This window comes from Penicillium maclennaniae (genome assembly GCF_028827695.1).
Source record: "Penicillium maclennaniae strain IBT 15551 chromosome Unknown utg000006l:1.0-2513246.0:1.0-2515036.0, whole genome shotgun sequence".
In the NCBI taxonomy this organism is placed as follows: domain Eukaryota; kingdom Fungi; phylum Ascomycota; class Eurotiomycetes; order Eurotiales; family Aspergillaceae; genus Penicillium; species Penicillium maclennaniae.
The window spans coordinates 1,490,405-1,511,597 of record NW_026623218.1 but is presented as its reverse complement, the minus strand read 5'-3'; the positions used below and the strand labels follow the sequence as shown (position 1 = coordinate 1,511,597).

Here is a 21,193-nt window from a genome sequence, read left to right as displayed (position 1 = left end):
TAGATAAGACAATAAGGAAGATGAGCAGTTTAACAGGAATTATATAGTATATTTCGAAAGTTCAAACATAGAAAGCCAACCTCGCTAATATGCGACGACGCTGACAACATCTGGCAGTCCAGGTCAGACGTGAAGAGTACATCGTAGAGATGACAAAATGCATGGGGAATCAAGAACTCAAAGGGGAAATAGACACAGAGCATTACGCATGTCAGGCTAGATCAGAGGATCACACATGACGAACTCGAGCTCTTTGAATCTGCAGGCTTGACCTCAAGAGCAACCTTGGCCGCCTCGTAGAAGCTTTCCCTAATGCCGCGGTTTTGGACAGCAGAGCATTCTTGAAACCGTCAGCGAATTCTTCAAAGAGCGCGACACAAAATGACATACCCAAGTACTTCACAGCGCCAATCTCCTTCGCCTTAGCCAGGCCCTGATCGAACGAAATTGTGTTGGGGTTATCATTCATCTCATCATCTTTCCGCAAGTCGCACTTGAGCGCGGTAAGACAGACGCGGACGCCAGGACAGTTCTCATTGATTTCAGCAATCCACTTAGACCCGACGTTCTCAAAAGAATCTGGGCTATCGACACTAAAGCAGAGCATGAGCACGTGTGTGTCCTCATAAGACAGCGCGCGCAAGCGGTCGAATTCCTCCTGACCAGCCGTATCCCATAGCGACAGTTCCATATGTACATTGTCGACGAAGATATCTAAGCGCGTGAGAATCAGACGTGCGCGAGTAGAACGAATGGCATACCGTGGACGTAGTTTTCTGTTAATGTGATTAGCGACACATTCCACCTTCTGCTCGGGGTGGGGCATACCAAAGACCGTAGGTTCACTGAGCAGCAGATCAAAGTGGTTAGTGCCTATGATCTGTATCTGTCAAATGTGGAGTGATAGAGGAGGCTTTTACTAAACCGTAGGGAAGAATCTTTTGAAAGGGAATGATTAGCATTGTTTCGGAGACGCGGGGGCAGCTCGGGGAGGGGAAAGGGGAATGAGCGCACCCTCTTGTAAAGACGTTCAACGCAGAAGTCTTGCCGCAAGCACCGTCGCCGCTGTTTTTGGAGGTGTCAATATCCGCGCGAAAGGTCCAGACTCGAGGTAAACTGACAGGAGCACCATCTTGCGCTGTACGACTTTCTGACGCCCGCACAGCTCCATTGCGACTGGTGGGTACTCAAGGGGCAATGTGATCGCGAGGAGGTGATATAGTATAGAAAATGAGTCATGAAACTGCGAATGGCGTAGGTCTGACAAGGCACGAGGAAGGTTGGAAGAAGACGGGGGAGGAATTCAGCACCACCGGAGTCGATGACATCGCGCCCTGGAAGGGATCGGCGAATAAGGTACGCTTTTCCCCTTCTGGTCCACTTAGCTCGACTGCAATGTTCCTGGGATCACTGTTCCTGGGATCACTGGAGGCCTGTGTCCCTGCTGCTGCTGTTGTCTCGCGCCGGTCTCTGATTTGAATGAGCGATCAGCTACAGGTGTTTGGGATGACTTTGGTTCGATTGGCAACTTTGTATTGAATCATCGGATATCTCAGCCAGGGATACTGTAAGGTAGGGATGATCAATTAAACTTAGAGATCCGGGGCAATGATACAGACTGATGTGAGTTTCTTAATGAAGAGCACTACAGTGTTCTATTGATAAAGTAACAGGGAGCTACCCAGGTTCGACTGAGACAGGGCGGGTCAACAGTCCACAGTTCATGCTTCGTCCAAATGGCTCCAGATTAACAACTATTAAGGCCAAAAGTGCATGTATATTCTCTCAGTAATTTCACCTCCGTTTTGACTTGTGATGGTATCAAGTTCCTTGGCAGATTCGTGGTGGCTACCAGGTCGGGACAGGGTTCGGAGACCATTTGGCGGGGAGCTACAATAGCAAAGGCGGAGGCAGCTCTTACTATCTTCCAACCACAGCTTCTCCAACACATCCCCGCGACACTCACCATCACCCTCTCCCATTCCACAAAACTTCTTCCGCGCTCATTTTTTCTCCTTGCACATCTGTGAACATGTCTGACGATGATGATTTCATGCAAGACTCTGATGAGGAGTGGGTACCCCTTCGCTGTCCGGTGTTTTGCCCAAATTGACAGCCCGCAGGTACGACTTTGATTACGAAGGATCCGACGATGACGAGTCTGGCGACATTGGAATTGAGAACAAATACTATAATGCAAAGCAAATGAAGGCGGAGAACCCCGAGGAAGCCGTTGACGAGTTCTTGGGGTTACCAGCGATGGAGCAAGACAAGAGCGAATGGTTTGTGGCGGATGCTCGATGGAGATGAACATGACTGATTAAAACCAGGGGTTTCAAAGGATTAAAACAGGCAATCAAACTGGAATTCAAGCTTGGGCGATACAGCGATGTACGTGGTGTCCTCACGACAGGTGTTGATCCATCTAACATCACAGGCCGTCGAACATTACCGCGAACTCCTCACATATGTCAAATCCGCCGTCACACGCAACTACTCTGAGAAATCGATCAATAACATGCTCGACTACATCGAAAAGGGATCCGACGATGCAAAGGCCTATCAATGCATGGAGGAGTTCTACTCGCTCACTCTTGATTCATTCCAGAATACCAACAACGAACGCCTCTGGTTGAAAACGAATATCAAACTGGCTCGACTCTGGCTGGACCGGAAAGAGTATGGCCAGCTTAGCAAGAAAGTGCGGGAGTTGCATCGGGCGTGCCAACGCGAGGATGGGTCGGACGACACCAGCAAGGGAACATACCTGCTTGAACTCTATGCTCTTGAAATTCAGATGTACGCCGAGACGAAAAACAACAAACGCTTGAAGGCACTCTATCAGCGAGCGCTGCGCGTGCGGTCGGCCGTGCCCACCCGAAGATTATGGGGATCATCCGGGAATGCGGAGGCAAAATGCACATGAGCGAAGAAAACTGGGAGGAGGCCCAAAGTGACTTTTTTGAATCGTTCCGGAACTACGACGAGGCTGGCTCGATGCAACGCATTCAAGTGCTGAAGTATCTGGTGTTGACGACCATGCTGATGAAGTCGGATATCAACCCCTTCGACAGTCAGGAGACCAAGCCGTACAAGAATGATCCGCGCATATCCGCCATGACAGATCTGGTGGATGCCTTCCAGCGAGATGACATCCATGCATACGAGGCGGTGCTTAGCAAGCATCCCGACGTACTGGCGGATCCGTTCATTGCCGAGAACATCGACGAGGTCAGCCGCAACATGCGTACCAAGGCGGTGCTCAAGTTGATCGCACCCTACACCCGATTCTCTCTGCAGTTCATCTCCAAGCACATCAAGATCTCAGTACACGAGGTGCTTGACATTCTGAGTTACCTGATCCTCGACAAGAAACTCAATGCCAAGATCGACCAAGAGAACGGCACGGTAGAGGTAGCGAGTTCCAGCGACGTGGAACGGCTGCGCGCGTTGGAGGAGTGGAGCTCATCCTTGCATAGCCTGTGGCAGACCGCCCTCAACGGCGAGGGATTTCGGGCAGAGGAGACCACCGGGTCCATGTTCGCGGGATATGATGACGGGCCCATGGGCATGCGGACCCGGCGAAAGGAGCGCGGCAAGCCATTCGGAGGCAAACTTGCTGTTTAATTGCGTACCTGCGGCTGAGCCGCGACAAAGAAACACCCACACCCACGTGGGAGCACATTGCCCATCTTACACCGAGTTTTGCTGCCTGCAGCGGCCCGTTCGCGTTGCCCGTTGAGCGGTCTATTCTTTTTCTTCCCTTGTTCTACAAGACCTATGACCCGCAATTTAGAGTTGTCTGTAGCAACATGAGCTAAAATCCAATATCACGATGAGACGAGTTCACAGGATTCTGTTTTGCTTTCACTCTACGAACGAAATAGTCCACCGCTATACTAATCCTTCAATCCACGTATCAAGTTTGAGTCCCGGGATCAGGGCGCTTGGAACGGGCCTTCCGAATCCCGATAACTGGGATCTGCTGGACCTGCCAGGGTTGCTACGCGGCCTATCGATCAGAATGGGGAAAGGACCTCCGCGCCGCATGTGAGTCTGCATAGGGGGTGGTGGTGTGAGGTCGAGGGAGCTGAGAAACCTTTATCTGGCCATTCAATCTGAGATAGTTGGTGATTGCACACCCCTAGTGCAGCCGGTACCTCGAGGCTGGTTTCGGAAGCTCTCCGTAGCAAACCCGCACAGATCGCACACCCATGATCTCTGCTGGGATGACGATTCCCCCTTCTAAGCCCCAAGCCCAGTCACTCCTCTCACGTAGCAACCCTGGTGATGGTCGGGTGACGGTTCAGGGCTGAGGTCTGATGTGATGTGGATGCTCAGACCTCGAGCGATGGAGCCCTGAAAACTTGCATGGGGGTAACACGATCAAACACCACGAACCCCCGCTTTTCAGACGGGTAAAGGGGCTAGCCGAGTTTTGGGGCGTGTCCGATTAATCCGAGATAGAGCGGGAGTACTATTGGGGCGATCGGGAGACGGTGGGGAGCACTCGTTTTTTTTGTTTCTATTTTTTTTCTTTTGTGTTTTGGTCTTTTCCCTCGCGCTTATGGACACCAGATCTGGATTAGAAGTGTTGGGGAGGCGTACGTGAAGAGCAAGTCTATAGGGTCAGAGTTTCAGGCCACGTCCAAATTCTCGTTCGAGTTACTAAATCCCAAAGCCCGAATTCCAACTCCCAAATCTAAAATCCACGCTGCAGGATCGAATGTTTGCTGAGGGGTGACAACTCACGATCTTCCGGGGCCTTGTGTTACTTCATCTCCCTCCTGTTTCCCTTTTTCCCCCTTCTCTCTCTCTAGTCCTGAGTCCCCAGTCCCCCCCCAGTCCTCAGGTTCCTTCCATACCTTTGGGTCCTTGGTTCCTTGATTCCCTAGTTGCTAGCTTATCGTTTTTGCTCCCCACTTCTCGACCTTCAAACGTCCTTCGACTGACCTTGAACCTTCAACCTTCAACCTTCCACCTTCCTTTAAACTGGACCAGCCATTCTTGAGTTTGCCGTTTCTCGTTTCTCATTTCCCGTTTCCAACCGCCTGGAAACACTCCCCATTCGCGGTCTCGGTGTTCCACTCTGGATGACCCGTGAAAGCTAGTTGAGAAAGGTCTGAGCTCCCCCGATCGCTGTTGTTTCTGGTTTCTGGTTTCTGGTGTCTGGTCTCGGCATGTGTTGCCCATCCTTCATCCCCTCTGTACCCGCATGCTTCTCCGGAGACATGATCCGAGCCTTTGCTATCCCTGCACACGGTGGAGCCCAGGATGGTTCGTGCATCCCTTGACACGGCAGCCTTGATGATCCTCCCGTACTGCCCACCACTTGCCCGTTGAAGGCTCCCCCCCGATCATCGCTGACATCATTTGCGGCGCACTTTCAATGTGACGGTCTTGGCCGGGTTCCCGGATGATCAGTCTCTTGCTCTAGACCCTTCGTCACAATTCTGTCTCGTCCAATCATCGTAGTATCCGGGGGAGCCAGTCACACAGCCACCAAATATCTTGTTCGACATCTGCATTCGTGAGATCGTGCTGATTTTATGTCTATAGTTGCCTCGACCCAGTCTGTCGGGACCACTCGGGGTTGCACAAGACGCATATCCGGACCTCTCTGCTGGTGTGGCCTTTGATATCCGCCCTCTATCACGGTCCATGGCTAATATATTCCCCTCCCCCAGATGCCTTTGAGCTCCTAAAACCTTCCCAGGCTGTATGCGATGTCCTTATCAAAACCTTGGAGTCATTTCGGTCCTCACCATCCTTTCCCGGAAAAACAGAACTATTACCGGGACGCTTTCCCCCCTTCCCTTCTTCCTCCACTAGGGTTCTCCATTTCTGCGGCTTTTGCCCCGGGACCCACCATGAGTAACGCCAATTTGAACGCCTTGCCGTTGGATGAGATGGAGCGCTTCCAGAAGCTGTCTAATGAGTTCGAGCCGGATGTTCAGGTAGGATGTCTCAATCCTGTGCATGATAGAGGCTGACGGATTCAGGGGCCCCTAGTCTCAACAAAGCAGTCCAGTCATAGCATTGCTATGGACTATGCCAATGCCGACCCGACTCTTGCTACAAAGACAAGTGTTTGTCTACCTAGCTATCGTGGTCGACTGAAGACGCGGTCATACTAACGCACACAGGCTCTTGCAATTACCCACCCGATGACCCGCATCATGAAAGGCGATGGGAATTGTGGTTGGCGCGGTATGTCCTTCGTCTGTTCGACAGAGAGTCTATCTGATGATTCTAGCGGTGACTTTTGGATACTTCGAAACCCTCTACGCTCTGCGAGACCCCATACGTGTTCAGCGTGAAATGAGTCGCATTGAATCGCTTAATACATTGCTTGTTCAGGTCGGCCTCGACCCCACTCTATACGAGATCTTTGTGGATGCCACTGAAGATGCATTCGCACAAACCTTGGCGGCTATCCAGAATGGCGAGCAGGATGAAACATACCTGGTCAATGCCTTCAATGATGAATTCAACTCAAATTCCATCATTACTCACTTCCGAGTATGTACGCCTACACACATACACAATCTACGCTGACTTTGTGAATTTTATTCTAGCTACTCACCAGCACCTGGATGAAACTCAATCCTCAACAATACCAAGCCTTTCTCTCCGGGCCCTTGGACGAATACTGTGCTAAACACATCGACCCTTTGAAGACGGAGATCGATCAAGTCGGACTCCAAGCTCTGCTCGACGGTGTCATTCAAGGATCCGGGTTTGGAGTCGAGATTCTCTACCTTGATCGAAGTGAGGGCGACGCAGTGACGCCTCACCGGCTGGTTTCCGGATCTACCCCGAATGGACCCACTGTCCGCCTGCTCTATCGACCGTAAGTTTTCCCCGCGCCTCAAAAAGCCCCGAACGCCCGTTCTGACCTTCTCAGTGGCCACTATGATCTTCTTTACCGCGCCGAGCAGACTGTGGATATGACACCCATGGTTAACCTCCAATACGGAATGACTTCAAACTATACCCCTTGGGACCAAGGTGCTCTCTCCTTCGACGTTAACTCAAGTTTGATGTCCATTCCCAATTTGATGGCAGACCCCGGATCTGGGTTTGGCATGCCCATGTCTCCAATTCCATCGGTACCTCAGACGCCAGCAAGCCCGTTCCGAATATCCACTCCCCAGGACATGTACCAGTCACCCCTTCAGAATCACGTTCCAGTTCCCGTCTCATCACCTCCACCTGTGATGCCTTCGGCCCCGCCCCCAATGACGACTCTACCCAACAGATCTGAAGGCCCGCAGATCCGCTTGAATCCGTTGGTGATGAAACCCAACCTGAGCCATTCCCTGCCAGTGACCACCCCTTTTAAAAAGTGAGCGCCTCTTTCCCTCCTTTGCTGGTCGCCGCTAATATTCTCTTACTTTGAGAAGCTCCCCCTACAATCAAGCGCACTTCCAGAACCAAGATTTTGAGCCCATTCACTGGGAACCAAGTGACTCGCGTCGGTGAAAGTAATGAATCAAAATTTGCCCTCTCTCCGAAATGGGACTTGGCATCTTCCTCCATTTCGGACATCCTTGCCCTTCTCTTTATCCTTGTCCTTCCTTGACCCTTTCCCTCCACCTTACTTTTTGCCCGATGACCCTATTCAAGCATGGTAGCATGATGCATAGTTCGAGCGTTCTGCGTCTTCAAATTGTTTGCTCGGGCATTAGGACCGAGAAATTCAACAACGAATGCTTTGATCTATAATGCAGGGACAAGACCACTGATAGTACATAAGATATAAGTAAACAGGTACCCGAGTAGGTACCCAGGGAGAAGTAGTGTAGAGTTAACACTTCTCATCACTCGCCTCCATGACCGCATCAACCATCTCATCCAACCCCTTCCTCTCCGCCTCTTCATCCAAATAACCCGCCTCCACAAGCCTCGCTAGCGCATCACCCACCCAATTCTGACTATTCCAGTCCGCATCATTCATAATCGGCGTCTCGGCAACAGTCCGTCGTATTGACGATACAGCCACTGTATCCGATAATGAGCAGACGCGGACCACGCGCGCGATATCTCCAAAATCCATTAGCTGCTTTTCAAGCATTTCGCACAGTGCACCCCGAACTGGAACCCTGCATCGGGATCCGTGATCCGTGATTCGTGAATCTGATGTGCTACATACCCGTAGAAGAAACAGGAAGCTCGATATTCACACGTTCTGAGAAACTGAGAAAGCCCGGTGATCCCACGACTTCCATTAGGGCAGATTTGAGACTTTCTTCGTTCTCGAATTCGAAATATAGTGAAGCGTGTCGGTAGCGCGCGTAGTCGAGTGGTGAGGCGCCGGACACCAGGATGGAAAGGTGGGTTGGCATTGTAGCTTTTTCGATTGAGACGCGAATAGGGAATAGGGAATCAAGAATCTACGAGGCGCGGATTCTGGATACTGTATTTCTTCAAACAATTTCATGGGTGAATGTGACTGTGAATGTGAATCTCAAGAAGTTTCGAATGCTAGGATCTCGTGATGACGTCGGTGGGTGATGGGGGGTCTAGATCGGGTAGATCCGCTCTTTACGTGCAGAATCAAAATTGATGTGGAGTTGGATGTGGATAAGATTTCCGATTTTGATTGAGCTATTGATAATTTTCCACTGTCTCGTTTCAATCATGTTCTTCTTACTTTTTGATGAATAACTGCGCGATCAAGCTCGGGATCGCTCGTATGATCTGAACCAGGACGTACATCGTATCGCCAAAAGTTGTGGTTTGATACCCTGGCGGACGGGGTGCAATATCAGCGACGGCGAGGACAGTGTTTACGAGCGGTGTCGGGTATATGGTGTACAGATATGCAGCGATGAGATCGTGGCCGTTTGTTATGCCGCCTAGCTTGTAGTGAGTAGGATTCTTAAACAGTGGGAGGTTCTGGTCTTGGAATTGATATACCGCTAGTCCATAGGTTTCCATCGTGGGTGAATCGTAGTGCATCGCTCCATAGTTTCGTCTCGGGAAATTGGTTTCTCAAGTATGGGATGAGGAAGCGTGGTGCTGTTGCGGTTTTGTCCTTAGTGATTCCCGCGTGGGCGACAACTAGGATGCCCGTACAGATTGTTACGATCGTCGTAGCTGCTGCATCGTGTTTGCGGACGAAGTCGAGGTATTCGATGGACGGTGGCATGGATTTCGGCGGAGGTCCGGGTATGTAGAGAAGGTCAAGGCTTCCTGGTGCCACGGCTGCGTCGGTTAAGGAGTCTGTCAGGCGGAGGGACATTTGCGATGTCACTGGGGATTGAGCGTTCAGACCATCACGGCCAATGTAGTGGATTTCGCATGGTTGGCCTAGATCTTGGAGTGGCTTGGGCATTCCTATCTCCTTGAGGTATTCAGGGGTTGCCATGAAGAGTAGGTCCACGGCTGCTAGATCTAGGAGCTGGACCGAGTCCACGAGGAGGACACCGACGCGCAGGGGTGTCATGGTTGAGACTGGAATTTGGATGAGTCGAGTATTTGGCAAATTGTTCCTTGCAGGAGTTAGCTATATATGACCAGGGGTAGGGAAGCTCCGGCTCCGGCGGGTGAGCGTATTTTGCGCATTGTTGAGCCTCATTGAGCTAATGCACTAATGCGCGCAATTGAGCGCAGTCAGACGTAGCATTGCCTGATCTGATGAGATCTGTCATCAACCGATTCATGACTGTGCAAGTTGCACCTGCACAACCCGTGCGGGATTTGAATGGCGTGTCTGCTCAGATTGAATCCCGTCACTCTACTGATAGATATCCTTACCCTCCCTTTGGCATCTAAGTAATTGTACGGAAATCAGAGATGGAAAACTCTTCACATGTCAAGTTGCCCGACCAACATTCAGTTCCCACAACTTGGCCAGCCTCCTGATTCCTCTCGCTCGAGACCCTTCAGCGTCAGAGTGGGATTGTCGCTAAATTGCCGGGTAACACAACCAGTTGGTGTTTGACCACTGGTCTGCTGGTACAGCCGTGGGCACCAGTTGCACCTTGACCGTCACCAGCCTTATCTCGCCAAAGATCAAGGATCAGGGATCAGCTATCAGGGCTCAGGGCCCAGGGCTCAGGGGAACTGGGAAGCTTCCCCGCATCAACCTGACAACTTAAATCTCGTCGGTCCATCCAGCAAATAACGGCCTCCGATCTTCCCCAGGTTTTCGAGTTTTGTGGGGTAAATGTCGGAGCACATCGCTCCGTCTCTTGTTGGGCTTTCCTTGCCTTGCCATGCTTCTCGAACCTCGAACTCGGGGTGATCCCGACATTCGGAGTACTGTGATCCTTGGCGCAAGGTTCGATTTTCCCGCGTGGGGGTGATGAGTATAAAGTCACGACAAAGAACTGGCTTTCGAGGTGCTGTGTATTCTGTTGTGCTCTAGCTTCTTGCTCTCATGACAAGTATGGGTTCCATTATAGATCGCCCATCGAAGGGCGGACTCAAGTTAGTACTCGAAAACCCATATCTATGTGGCGTGGCATCAGTAAGTGTCATTCCTGTGAGAACCACAACTTGCTGACTCGAAAAGTTCTCGACTCTAGGTGGTCTTTTGTTTGGATATGACCAGGGCGTAATCTCAGGTGTCATCACGATGGAAAGCTTTGGCGCTGCATTTCCAAGAGTATACAGTGACTCTGGGTTCAAAGGATGGTTCGTCTCAACTCTATTACTTGGTGAGATCTCCTGAAAAACCTGAAGATGAAATTTTCTGACATGGTTTTAGCTGCATGGGCTGGGTCTCTGATCAATGGGCCCGTTGCCGATCGAATTGGGCGGAAGCTATCAATTAATGTGGCTGTTGTGATCTTCGTCATTGGATCTGCTATTCAATGCGGTGCGGTCGATATCCCAATGCTCTTTGCTGGTATGTCTCTCATGGTGAATTTGACATTTCCCCTAATCTCCCCTAGGTCGAGCAATTGCCGGCCTGGCTATTGGCATGTTGACTATGGTGGTCCCATTATACATCTCAGAGGTATCCATCCCGGAAATTAGGGGAGGACTTGTTGTAATACAACAATGTGAGCCTCCGATACCACATGACTATTCTTGGATGGCTCAGCTAATCCTTTCTAGTGTCCGTGACAGTTGGCATTCTGGTCAGCTATTGGATCGACTATGGAACCAACTATATTGGAGGCTCGCGTTGTGCGCCGAATACCCCTTACACAGGAGGAACCCCTTCAAAGCCTTCCTTTGACCCATACCATGATGTTCCCGTTGGCGGATGCACTGGTCAATCCGAGGCATCATGGCGACTCCCGCTTGCAATTCAGATAGCCCCGGCACTGATTCTAGGAATTGGAATGCTGTTTTTCCCCGACTCGCCCCGCTGGCTACTTATGAAGGAGCACGACGATGAATGTCTCGATGCTCTTTCAAGACTGCGTCGCCAGCCGCGGGATAGTCCTCTTCTTCAAAATGAATATCTAGAGATTCGGGCGTCCATCATGCTTGAGAACACCTTTGCACGGGAGTATTTCCCCAATCTGTCAGGTTTCAAGCTACATGCTGCCCAGGTAACGGTCCTACGCCCCTTTTCATTTTCCAATTTAACATAACGTACGCTAGTACATCTCACTAGTGACAAGTTGGCCCCGCTTCAAGCGGTTGGCTATAGGTTGCTGCGTTATGTTCTTCCAACAATTCATGGGATGTAATGGTAAGCACAACCGCTTGCTTTCACTTCCCGAGTGGTTTCTAACTCATTCCAGCCATGATATACTACGCCCCCACGATATTTGGAATGCTGGGTATGGACGGGAACACCACCTCACTCCTCGCCACTGGTGTATATGGCATTGTCAACTGCCTCAGTACTCTCCCAGCACTCTTCTTCATCGACAAGCTCGGACGTCGCGCTCTTCTCATGGCAGGTGCCACAGGGACCTGCATCTCGCTTGTTCTCGTCGGGGGTATTCTCGGTGGATATGGTTCCAGCTTGTCCGCAAACAAGTCTGCCGGATACGCAGCAATCGCATTCATATACATTTACGATGTCAACTTTTCGTACTCATTTGCGCCCATCGGCTGGGTGCTTCCGTCGGAGATTTTCAACTTGTCGATTCGCTCGAAGGCCATATCTATTACGACATCTGCTACATGGATGTGTAACTTGTGAGCTTAGTTTTCCTCGCCCTGGCATTGATTCTTCTAATTATCTCTATAGCATCATCGGCCTCGTGACTCCAGACATGCTCGATACCATCACGTGGGGTACTTACATCTTCTTCGCAGCATTTTGTCTCCTGGCTTTGGCCTTTACGTTCTTTTGCATTCCGGAGACACGTGGAAAGACCCTTGAAGACATGGATCTTATATTCGGTGATACGAGTGCTCATGAGGAAAAAAAGCGCATTAAGCGCATCGAAGCCCAGCTACGCGGTACACCTGTGGAGGATGATGACATGAAACCTGTTGATGAGCACGAAGAGGATGTGGAAGGATGAGATGCTGTATTATGTTCAACATGTGAGACTTGCTTCAAGTGTTACAAGCAATGTGAAATATCACGACTCAAGCGTAGGTCTCTACTATAGCGTTAGTTGAAGAATCATAAAATTCGGCGCAGAGCCCAAATTTAATCACCTGGATGATTCCGTCTTCAAAACAACTGACACTTGGGTGACGGAGCGTAGAGGTAGGCATAATCATAGAGAACTCTTGCGGCTGACGGGAGATCGCTGCCTTATCGGCCCCCGATACCAGGCCAACTCCACCTCAACTTCCTCGTGCGTCTTCTTTCCATCCTCCCATCCATCATGTCTTCCCAAAAGCCCCAACAGACCTACTTTTCCAATGGACGGGCTCTCCAGAGGTGAGGTCTCTACTCGGACCAGCTAGTACCCGGTTTAGCCTGACGAAGGACTCTGCTAACTCGCCGCGACACCAATAGCCCGCCGCTCTCCGTTCGCGCCGTTCGCTTCTTCGAGAGTGCTTACACCTTCCTCGGGCTGTACTTCGTGAGCCTATTCTCGGTATGAGGAGCCCTCTTGATCCGGGTGCCTGCGCTTTGCGAGGCCTTGGTTATTTCCCTCTTCTTTGCCGCCTAGAGATGCTAATTTCGGAGAATTCACAGCTCGATACCTACGCCGCAGCCCAAGCTTCCCAATTTAATGTCTACAACCGTCAAACCGCGTCGAAATCTGGCTCTCGATTTGGTGTCAGCTCAGGCACCTGGGGTGGAAGCGGTGGTGGTGGCGGTGGTCCTCCCGGTCCCGGGTCGGGTCCTGGCCGACGCATCGGTAGAGTGGACGATGTCCGAGGCCCGGAGTGTGGTAGTGGCTCATGCCGTGGATGAGAAGATTTTCATTCTTTTGTGAGATACTAAAGACGAGAGCGAAGACTTGAGGAAAGTGCCCGCAACGGCTTCCACCTGTGGTCTGAAATTGTATCGTCATGGTGAACCATGCAATTAAATATATGCGCAATTCTAGTTCTGCTCCATGACTGGACATCAGAGTAATCTAAAAATCATCAATTAGGGTATCTGTATTTTGTTATCTGGCTATCGGCTCCCATTAATATCTATGGATTTACCGCTGATCAACAATCAAGACATCCAGGGCAACGCCGCAAATGTCACACATCACTGCCTTGGCCCAGTGTTAGACCCTGGTAGGATAGAATCTGGATATTCATCATGGAATGAGCCCAACACCCTCACGTGACGGTACCCCTCTTCTTCCCCTCGTTGGGAAGCAAGTAAAGACAATTCTTTGGGCCTTGAATGACCGAAGACACCTAACATGACATCCATTCCTTCGACAAACGCCGAATGGGCGGAATTAATCACCCATTTGCGAGGGGAGTTGCCAGCCCGAACATACGCACAGCCGGCAATCCCATCGGAAATCCCAGGATGATCGACCACACACTCTTGACCGTGGGCGTCGAAGCAGATCGGATAGACAAGACCTGCGAGGAAGCCTTGGAACACGAATTCGCTTCCGTCTGTGTCCGTCTAGAGAACGTTCCTCGGGCCGTTGAGAAACTCAAAGATGCAAGAAAGACAGCCGTGGCCTGCGTTGTCGGCTTTCATGAGGGTACTTACGAAACAACCAAGAAAGTGGAGGAGGCCAAGAATGCCGTGGCACAGGGTGCTAAGGAGCTGGACATGGTTATCAACTATCCGATGTTGAAGCAGGGCAAGTACACGGCGGTCTATGAGGATGTCTTGGCTGTGCGCAAGGCTGCGCCTCCACCGGTGATTCTCAAGGCAATTATCGAAACTTCCCAACTTAACGAGGACGAGATCATTGCTGCTACTGTGATCTGCTGCACGGCGGAAGTGGATTTTGTCAAGACAAGTACCGGGCTTAAGGGCGGTGGTGCTACTGTGGAAAATGTCACCATAATGCGTCTTGTTGCTGATCGGTGTGGAACCAAGAAGACCAAGATCAAAGCCAGTGGAGGTATTCGGTCTGCTAGCGACTGCATGAAACTAATCAAAGCGGGCGCCCACCGTATCGGGACTAGTGCTGGGGTCGCAATTGTGAAAGAGGTCGATGCTGATGATGGATTACTGGAGTAAAGTGTCGGTCATGCCGTTGCTCGATATTTGAAGTTTTGATTTCTATGGAGGAACTCCTATAGGATGTCAGATCTATGAGATGGAAGGGAAGTCCTGGCGAAGCTCAAGATATCCAAGATGGTTCATGTCGTTACAAGCGGACATAGCCACTCTATTCTTGCAAGGCCATATATGTCTAGTAAAGGGTCAGAAGTCAAATGAAATCGCACGATGCACCAGCTTGAGAGTTGTAGCGGGTGATTGCTTCTTGGAACGTGCACAATCATAATTCTACAGCTCTATTGCGTGGTGATGCTATGATGTGGAGTCCATTGCGTTGTCTTGTCATGATGCGATTCCTGGTTCCGTGTAGTCCCACAGAATCAAAGTTAAATGTAATTCTTCCTTCATCACGAGCCATTGACACCCGAGACGGTTGTCACACACTGTGATAGTCGTACTGCCGGGAAAATCAAGGTGCGGACGGCCACACATGAAGGTCGATTTAGAATGGCAGTCTTGATCTCTCCCCCTAGAGAAGGAAGAATCACTAGGAAAGAATTAATCCTCCTGTCTAACGTAGAGTTAGAATATCGAACAGTAACCAGGACCTTGAGGGGCGAGAATTGAGGTCTATCAGTACATAAAGGCTACTAAGCTATAATGTTATGATTATCGAAGATTTTTACTCTGGCGATAGGGAAGAAGAGGGTAATATAGAAAGATGATGATAGATCCATCTTACTAGCCTCTTCCACTCGTTAGACATTATCCAAGGGACAAGGATAACTATTTTTTTCTTGAAGTAGAAATCGGACTTAAACGCCGAGAATAGGTATCTTGTAAGTATTCATATCTACCCCACTAGCAGCCATTGGTAACTCTGACACATCGCCTCAAAGGAGATGTATCATAGTCTAGAAGGACTTTCTCTCTCCCTCACTCTCTCCCTTCCTCTCTATCTCTCTCTGGATGAGTTCAATGGCACTGCTTTGCAGATTGGTCATCGATTACATCTGTCGAAGCTGCTTAAGGATGAGATGGAGGCGGGACGGGAGACGGTCGGAATTGTTGTTTCCGGGTCCAGAGGCCTTTGTGACGATGCGAGGGCCGCTTTAATGGAAAATTTGAACACAAAGTGGAAGGGTACTCTTGGTACTATACTCACGTGGGGATTCTGGTAATGTAACAAAAATCCTCAGTCTTCTTGCTTGTGCCGGGATTGTGCCGAAGCTCTACTGGGTGACTATCATCCTGAGATTCGTAATGCTTTGGCCAACGTATATTGAGGTTCAACGTGTTGTATGATTCACAATGGGGTATGGGATCGAACATGGTGATTTTGGGGTGTGAATAGATTGGGTATCTCTATCAATTTCCACCTGTCCCGAAGGATTCAATTCAAAACAGTTATGTAGACAGTATCCTGAGCTATTGTCCCCCCAGATGCACCTATTCCTTGGAACGTGATTATATGACCATTGTGACAACCACTCTTTAGCTCGTTGCGCCTTACGCAGAAAGACACTCCAATGATCTGTTGGCTATCTATAACCTCAAATTTGCTCAAAATTGCAGCCACCACGCGAGATCACATGGTCTCACAACATAATCACGCCAAATTTCTTGGCAGGGTTTATGGGATTTACTCCACCCGCGTTTCTCAGGGCCGAGCGGGAGGAGCAGCATGCTCCAAATCACAGCTACTGGACCGAGTGCCCAGACTCCACTTACTCCACCATTCCGAATTCGGAAATAAACTCTCAAAACTTCTCAAGCGCAGGAATGTTCTTATGATCGACTAGCACTTTTTGGTGTTCAGAATAGCATTCGGATCTTACACTATTGCCACGCGATCTTGAGAGTCCAAGGGCACAATTGTCGCATGGTGAGAAAATCACCCTTGACGCTTTTCACATGAAAAGAATTTCCAGAAAACCGAGCACAAATCTATATACTAGTATACGTTGTAGGCACAGTACGGAAGCATCTCTCGATAGAAAGCTTCCTCGAATGGAGCTAACCCCAGGCCAGATGGATCTCTTTTCAGTAGTAGCCGTTCAGCTTGGGCCATGAAGGATTTTGTGCTGAGAGCTCGGTCCTGGTGGCGACGTAACAGTTGTCCGGAGAGTTGATCCATTCGCTGTGTCTCCATTTGCACTTGAGCGACAAAGCTTAGGAATAGACACGCTTGTGCAAACGAAAGGACCACCAAAAGCAGACATTGAAATCTTCTGTTGCGAAATAAGAGGCGCCAGATGATCTCTTCGTCCTCAGAATCACCAGAACTACCAGAATAACCATGACCTCCACGGAAGGGTCCATCATACGGTGACATCCTGGGTCTTGGACTGCTCTTCAGACTCCAGCCCAGGCCGTATGTATCGTAGGCAGATCGTCTTGTGTCATCGGAGAGAAGGTGATGGGCATCCACAATCAGACGGTATCGATCCAGCCGTTCTTCATTTGTTAAATTGTTGCTGGCCGGACTTGCCACACTGTCGGGATGGTATAGTTTGACAAGGCTGTAAAACCGCGATTTCGAGTACTGATTGCCTGGTCGCATTTCCATAACCTCGTACGGGGTAGGTGACTTGTTCACAGGCCAAGTTGAAATGTTCTTTCCTCGACACCAGCCGGGCTTCGATAGCGAACGATGCCGCATGGTAGGTGTATCTGACACAGTACCATTGATGGTGCGGGTCGGGCTGGTTGAAGTTGTAAAGGTAAGGACTTTGAAGGTGCAGTTACGGTACATCGTGCGTGAGGATAAAATTGACGGAAGTATGAATAAAGCAATTCGACCCGAACCAGACTCTGTTTTCTAGTCTCCTTCAAACAGATGGGTCAAGGATGAAGGACATTGAATGGCACCAAGCCATAAATAGTCATCACACGAATAGCTTGATTTCGGCTGATGGGATTAGTTAAGACTATGATGAAATGTGTGGAGTAGACTCACTGAGCTGCGGTCAGATGTGTAGGCGCCCCTCAAGTTGAGGGGATTTATGCGGGCCACCATATGCAGATCAAAAGCGCTCAGATGCTTGCTAAACAGAGAGAGAACCCCTGGCCCTCGTTATCCGCATGCATTTATAAACAGCTGGTCAAGCCGGCCTGGTCGCTCCCCTTTTCGTCTCTACGCTTCCACTCTCGAGCCTCGAACATCCTCGCAGCTGCCAGAACCGGGCCAACATAATGGCCTTTCACAATACAGACAAAGCCGAGAACGCTGTTGGCATACAAACGGTCACGCTGGAAGCGCAGGGAAATGCAGATGGTCAGAGCTTAGAACAGAGGGATGTGAGAGAAGTGCTTGAGCACCCCGATGAGGTTACCCATCACGCGCAGGCTGGGATTCAGAAAGCTGAAGCTGTTGCTCTGGTATGGTCCAGGAAAGCCCTGTATGGCACATATGCCTGGTGTGTCTCCCGAAGGACTAAAATTGTTCCATCAAATGGATCAGTGCAGTTGTTCATTTGCCCATGAGCCTTAGCCGAGATTAACACAGGACAACCCTTTACAGGATCTGGTTGTGCTTCTTCGTCCTGTCCATGCAATCGTCAATTAGCAACAACATGATCTACTACGCATACGCAGAGTTTGCTTCAGCACCGCAAATATCCCAAGCTTATATAGTGTCGACCATTGTGGGAGGAGTACTTCAACTTCCCATTGCAAAGACTCTAAACATTTGGGGCCGCACTGAGGGGTTCCTGACATTTTTGGCGGTTTTCATCATTGGACTGATCGTAATAGCCTCCTGTGATGGTCCCAATGGATTCGCGGCTGGCTACACCTTATACTGGATTGGCTATTCGGCCCTGAATTTCATTCTCTCCGTGTTTGTCGCTGACGCATCCGGACTGAAGAATCGAGCCTTTGTCTATGCCTTCATCGGTACGCCGACCATCTGCACAGCCTTTGCTGGGCCCATCATCGCCCAGGAATTCGTCATTCATTCAACTTGGCGCTGGTCTTACGGAGGTTTCGCCATCATCACCTTTATCATTTTTGTGCCGCTCGCCGTCGTTTTTAAATTTTACCAACGTAAAGCCGAGAAACTGGGACTTTTTACGCACACCTCAAGCGAACGAACCACGATCCAGTCTATCGTCCACTACATCCATGAGTTTGACATCGTTGGTGCTTTCATTCTAATGGCTGCGTTCATTTTGTTCCTCCTGCCCTTCAGCCTCCAAACTTACGGCTTTACCGGGTACTCTTCCGCGACTTTTATCGCTATGGTAGTCATTGGACTACTACTCTTCCCGGTCTTTGCTTTTTGGGAGACCTACTGGGCCAGAATCCCCTTCATCCGATGGGAGTTGTTCAAAAAGCGCACAGTTCTCGGAGCTTGTATCCTGGCGGCCATCATTTTCTTCAACTTCTACACGTGGGATCAATACTTTTACTATTATGTGCAAGTGGTTTACAACCTCGACACATCCAAGACGGGATACATGACACAGATTTACGGCGTTGGATCAACCATCTGGGCGGTCTTATTTGGCATTTGGATTCGCAAAACCAAGTACTTCAAGAATGTTTGTCTCTTCTTCGGTGCGCCACTACTGTTGCTTGGTGCAGCTCTCATGATCCACTTCCGAGGCTCACAAAGTGATATTGGATACCTGGTGATGTGTCAAATCTTCATTGCCTTTGGGGTGGAACCCTTATTATCGGGGATGAAATGGCCGTCATGGCTGCCGCTGACCGTGACGGTGTCCCATTGATGATTGCCATGATTAGTTTGTCTTCGAGTGTCGGTGGAGCCATTGGATACGCCGTTGCAAGCGCCATCTATGCTAATACGTTCCCTCAAGCATTACTCAGAGCCCTTCCAGAGTCGACCAAGAAGGATTACGCCACTATCTACGCCGGTGGATCAGCTGCCCAACTGGCGTATCCTCTAGGGAGTGAGACAAGGAATGCGATCAACTATGCATGGGCTTATAGCCAGAAGTACGAGTGCATCACGGCAGCTTGTCTCGTTGTTCTTGCTTTCCCGGCGATTGCCATGTGGAAGAACTACAATGTCGACAGGAAACAAGTCAAGGGTACCGTCATCTAAAACGGAACTTTGGGCTTGTTCCTCATTCGGGGTTAGCATTGATCGAGTTGAAGAAAGAAGACATCTCGACAACTGACGAGGACCCTCGGGCTCTTAGAAAGCACAAGATGCGAACGATTATAATGGCAATTGATCTTTTGCCCGGTGACTTGATAAGCCAGCTTTAACAAGGCATGCGAATAACTTTCATAAATAATACTTTGTCTACGAAGATAGATTAAAAGTTGCCACATTTAGCGGTAGAACGATTTAGATCATCCAGGCACGATGTAACCTGTGACCATGACTTTTCCTCGTGAATGAAAATTTTATGCGGTAGAGAACAAAGATACATATGCTCTTGCGACTATTGTAGATTTCTAGAGACCCATAGCTTAAGGGAATGCAGATGGCAGCATTGACTTGGAAATTAGATGATAATTTAATTTCACTATTGAAGTTGGATACGTCCGTGCACCTTGGGAGTATCCTTTAAATCGCCAGGGACAAACCACCGCATTTTCGTGCTTGTGCTTTCTCAATGAAACATTGTCAATTGAAAGATCGGCCGCTGCCGATGTCGGCGCCGGTTCTCATGCTGGAACTTTGTAAGTTTTATTATCTATGATTGCTCGTTTCTTATTTCCCTGAGATTGACCCAATCTCTTGCATAAATCTGCTCAATTCCACTCTAATCCTTCCAATTCTTAGCTGGAACCAGTGTGGCCTCGTCGAAGGGCACTCAGATAATTGTGATGCCTGATGTCACAGGTTCTCCCATTGCAATACGAAGAAATATAGCTCCTGTTGTAGCTATATAGCTCTATATTTTGAGTGCTTTGAGATCTCTGGACCAAAAACACGGGTATGAACCACATTAACAGAGAGAACATCATCAGTCAACCTATTGTTTTCTCCCGGGAGATAGTAGTCGATGGCGAACCCAAAACAACCTTCACCGACTTCCACGCAAGCCGAAGGACATAAAGAGTCAAAGACCCAAAGTTTATCCACGCAAAAATTGCAAAATAAACCAAAAATTGGGGAGGAATCCGCTTAAAGAGTTGAACCGGGTCAATGCCCACCATCTCTTTGAATTCATCAATCTCTGCCAACGCAGACCCAGCCACATCCGAATCGCTTGGATGAGTTTGTTGTTCCGTTGTAGACTCAAATCCATCATTGTAGATAGCTGCGGCGATAGCCCCACCGAATATGGTCATGAAGAACATCAGCATGGCTTTGTAGACCAGTTCGTACAGCCAGGTACCGCAAAACAGGAGCATCGCGAATGCCTCCCGACGAGAGTGGCGGGGTGCGGTGAGCAGGTGCGCAATGGAATCATTTTGGGTGGGCTGCAATAATGCAATCAAGCGGCAGATCAGATAGGTTAACAGGCTGACGGAGGCGATTGGTTCCACGAGGCTGCGGCTTGTGTTCAGGATGTCGAGGGCAGTGAAGCCTAGGGCGGTTGTAACCCACAGGGTGAGGAGAGTCACAGAGATACCTGTGTAGAGTCGAGCTCCAAAAGACGGTGTGCTAGACGCCATTTTTGGGCTGGGATCTTCTTGAATGGGTTTGATTTTTGTTTGTGGATGGGGAACTCCGCACTTAAATTGTCTGTTTTTGGCCCC

The 21,193-nt window shown here is 49.6% G+C and overlaps 11 protein-coding genes across 11 annotated transcripts; 6 read left to right on the top strand and 5 right to left on the bottom strand.

Annotated features, from left to right (window-relative positions):
- Nucleotides 1–221: 221 nt before the first annotated feature.
- rho3 (Rho family GTPase RHO3) lies at nt 222–1,171 on the bottom strand (the record flags this gene model as incomplete). The annotated part of the gene is made up of 6 exons (XM_056968479.1): nt 222–340; nt 391–714; nt 762–776; nt 829–845; nt 1,015–1,065; nt 1,122–1,171. 6 exons carry the CDS (start codon nt 1,169–1,171, stop codon nt 222–224), a joined length of 576 nt encoding a protein of 191 aa, XP_056821275.1.
- Nucleotides 1,172–1,230: 59 nt separating this feature from the next.
- Nucleotides 1,231–1,479, top strand: N7477_006815 (uncharacterized protein; the record flags this gene model as incomplete). Its single annotated transcript, XM_056968478.1, has 1 exon — nt 1,231–1,479. The coding sequence occupies one exon, from the start codon at nt 1,231–1,233 to the stop codon at nt 1,477–1,479; it is 249 nt and encodes an 82-aa protein (XP_056821274.1).
- Nucleotides 1,480–2,032: 553 nt separating this feature from the next.
- N7477_006814 (uncharacterized protein) lies at nt 2,033–3,627 on the top strand (the record flags this gene model as incomplete). The annotated part of the gene is given in 5 exon segments (XM_056968477.1): nt 2,033–2,073; nt 2,124–2,282; nt 2,331–2,391; nt 2,438–2,869; nt 2,884–3,627. 5 exon segments carry the CDS (start codon nt 2,033–2,035, stop codon nt 3,625–3,627), a joined length of 1,437 nt encoding a protein of 478 aa, XP_056821273.1.
- Nucleotides 3,628–5,726: 2,099 nt separating this feature from the next.
- N7477_006813 (OTU family ubiquitin thioesterase) lies at nt 5,727–7,485 on the top strand (the record flags this gene model as incomplete). Its single annotated transcript, XM_056968476.1, is given in 8 exon segments — nt 5,727–5,957; nt 6,003–6,089; nt 6,147–6,210; nt 6,257–6,522; nt 6,579–6,720; nt 6,733–6,853; nt 6,908–7,348; nt 7,407–7,485. The coding sequence occupies 8 exon segments, from the start codon at nt 5,727–5,729 to the stop codon at nt 7,483–7,485; spliced, it is 1,431 nt and encodes a 476-aa protein (XP_056821272.1).
- A 325-nt stretch (nt 7,486–7,810) lies between these two features.
- Nucleotides 7,811–8,348, bottom strand: N7477_006812 (uncharacterized protein; the record flags this gene model as incomplete). Its single annotated transcript, XM_056968475.1, has 2 exons — nt 7,811–8,097; nt 8,156–8,348. The coding sequence occupies 2 exons, from the start codon at nt 8,346–8,348 to the stop codon at nt 7,811–7,813; spliced, it is 480 nt and encodes a 159-aa protein (XP_056821271.1).
- Nucleotides 8,349–8,652: 304 nt separating this feature from the next.
- Nucleotides 8,653–9,451, bottom strand: N7477_006811 (uncharacterized protein; the record flags this gene model as incomplete). The annotated part of the gene is made up of 2 exons (XM_056968474.1): nt 8,653–8,861; nt 8,923–9,451. 2 exons carry the CDS (start codon nt 9,449–9,451, stop codon nt 8,653–8,655), a joined length of 738 nt encoding a protein of 245 aa, XP_056821270.1.
- A 945-nt stretch (nt 9,452–10,396) lies between these two features.
- Nucleotides 10,397–12,443, top strand: N7477_006810 (sugar porter family MFS transporter; the record flags this gene model as incomplete). Its single annotated transcript, XM_056968473.1, has 8 exons — nt 10,397–10,477; nt 10,523–10,667; nt 10,718–10,858; nt 10,905–11,015; nt 11,071–11,513; nt 11,566–11,656; nt 11,709–12,111; nt 12,164–12,443. 8 exons carry the CDS (start codon nt 10,397–10,399, stop codon nt 12,441–12,443), a joined length of 1,695 nt encoding a protein of 564 aa, XP_056821269.1.
- Nucleotides 12,444–12,755: 312 nt separating this feature from the next.
- N7477_006809 (uncharacterized protein) lies at nt 12,756–14,527 on the top strand (the record flags this gene model as incomplete). Its single annotated transcript, XM_056968472.1, has 4 exons — nt 12,756–12,811; nt 12,890–12,971; nt 13,073–13,271; nt 13,806–14,527. The coding sequence occupies 4 exons, from the start codon at nt 12,756–12,758 to the stop codon at nt 14,525–14,527; spliced, it is 1,059 nt and encodes a 352-aa protein (XP_056821268.1).
- Nucleotides 14,528–16,463: 1,936 nt separating this feature from the next.
- Nucleotides 16,464–17,264, bottom strand: N7477_006808 (uncharacterized protein; the record flags this gene model as incomplete). Its single annotated transcript, XM_056968471.1, has 1 exon — nt 16,464–17,264. The coding sequence occupies one exon, from the start codon at nt 17,262–17,264 to the stop codon at nt 16,464–16,466; it is 801 nt and encodes a 266-aa protein (XP_056821267.1).
- A 440-nt stretch (nt 17,265–17,704) lies between these two features.
- crmC (siderochrome-iron transporter crmC) lies at nt 17,705–19,580 on the top strand (the record flags this gene model as incomplete). The annotated part of the gene is made up of 4 exons (XM_056968470.1): nt 17,705–17,928; nt 18,033–19,173; nt 19,259–19,271; nt 19,333–19,580. 4 exons carry the CDS (start codon nt 17,705–17,707, stop codon nt 19,578–19,580), a joined length of 1,626 nt encoding a protein of 541 aa, XP_056821266.1.
- An 878-nt stretch (nt 19,581–20,458) lies between these two features.
- N7477_006806 (uncharacterized protein) lies at nt 20,459–21,109 on the bottom strand (the record flags this gene model as incomplete). Its single annotated transcript, XM_056968469.1, has 1 exon — nt 20,459–21,109. One exon carries the CDS (start codon nt 21,107–21,109, stop codon nt 20,459–20,461), a length of 651 nt encoding a protein of 216 aa, XP_056821265.1.
- Nucleotides 21,110–21,193: the final 84 nt, after the last annotated feature.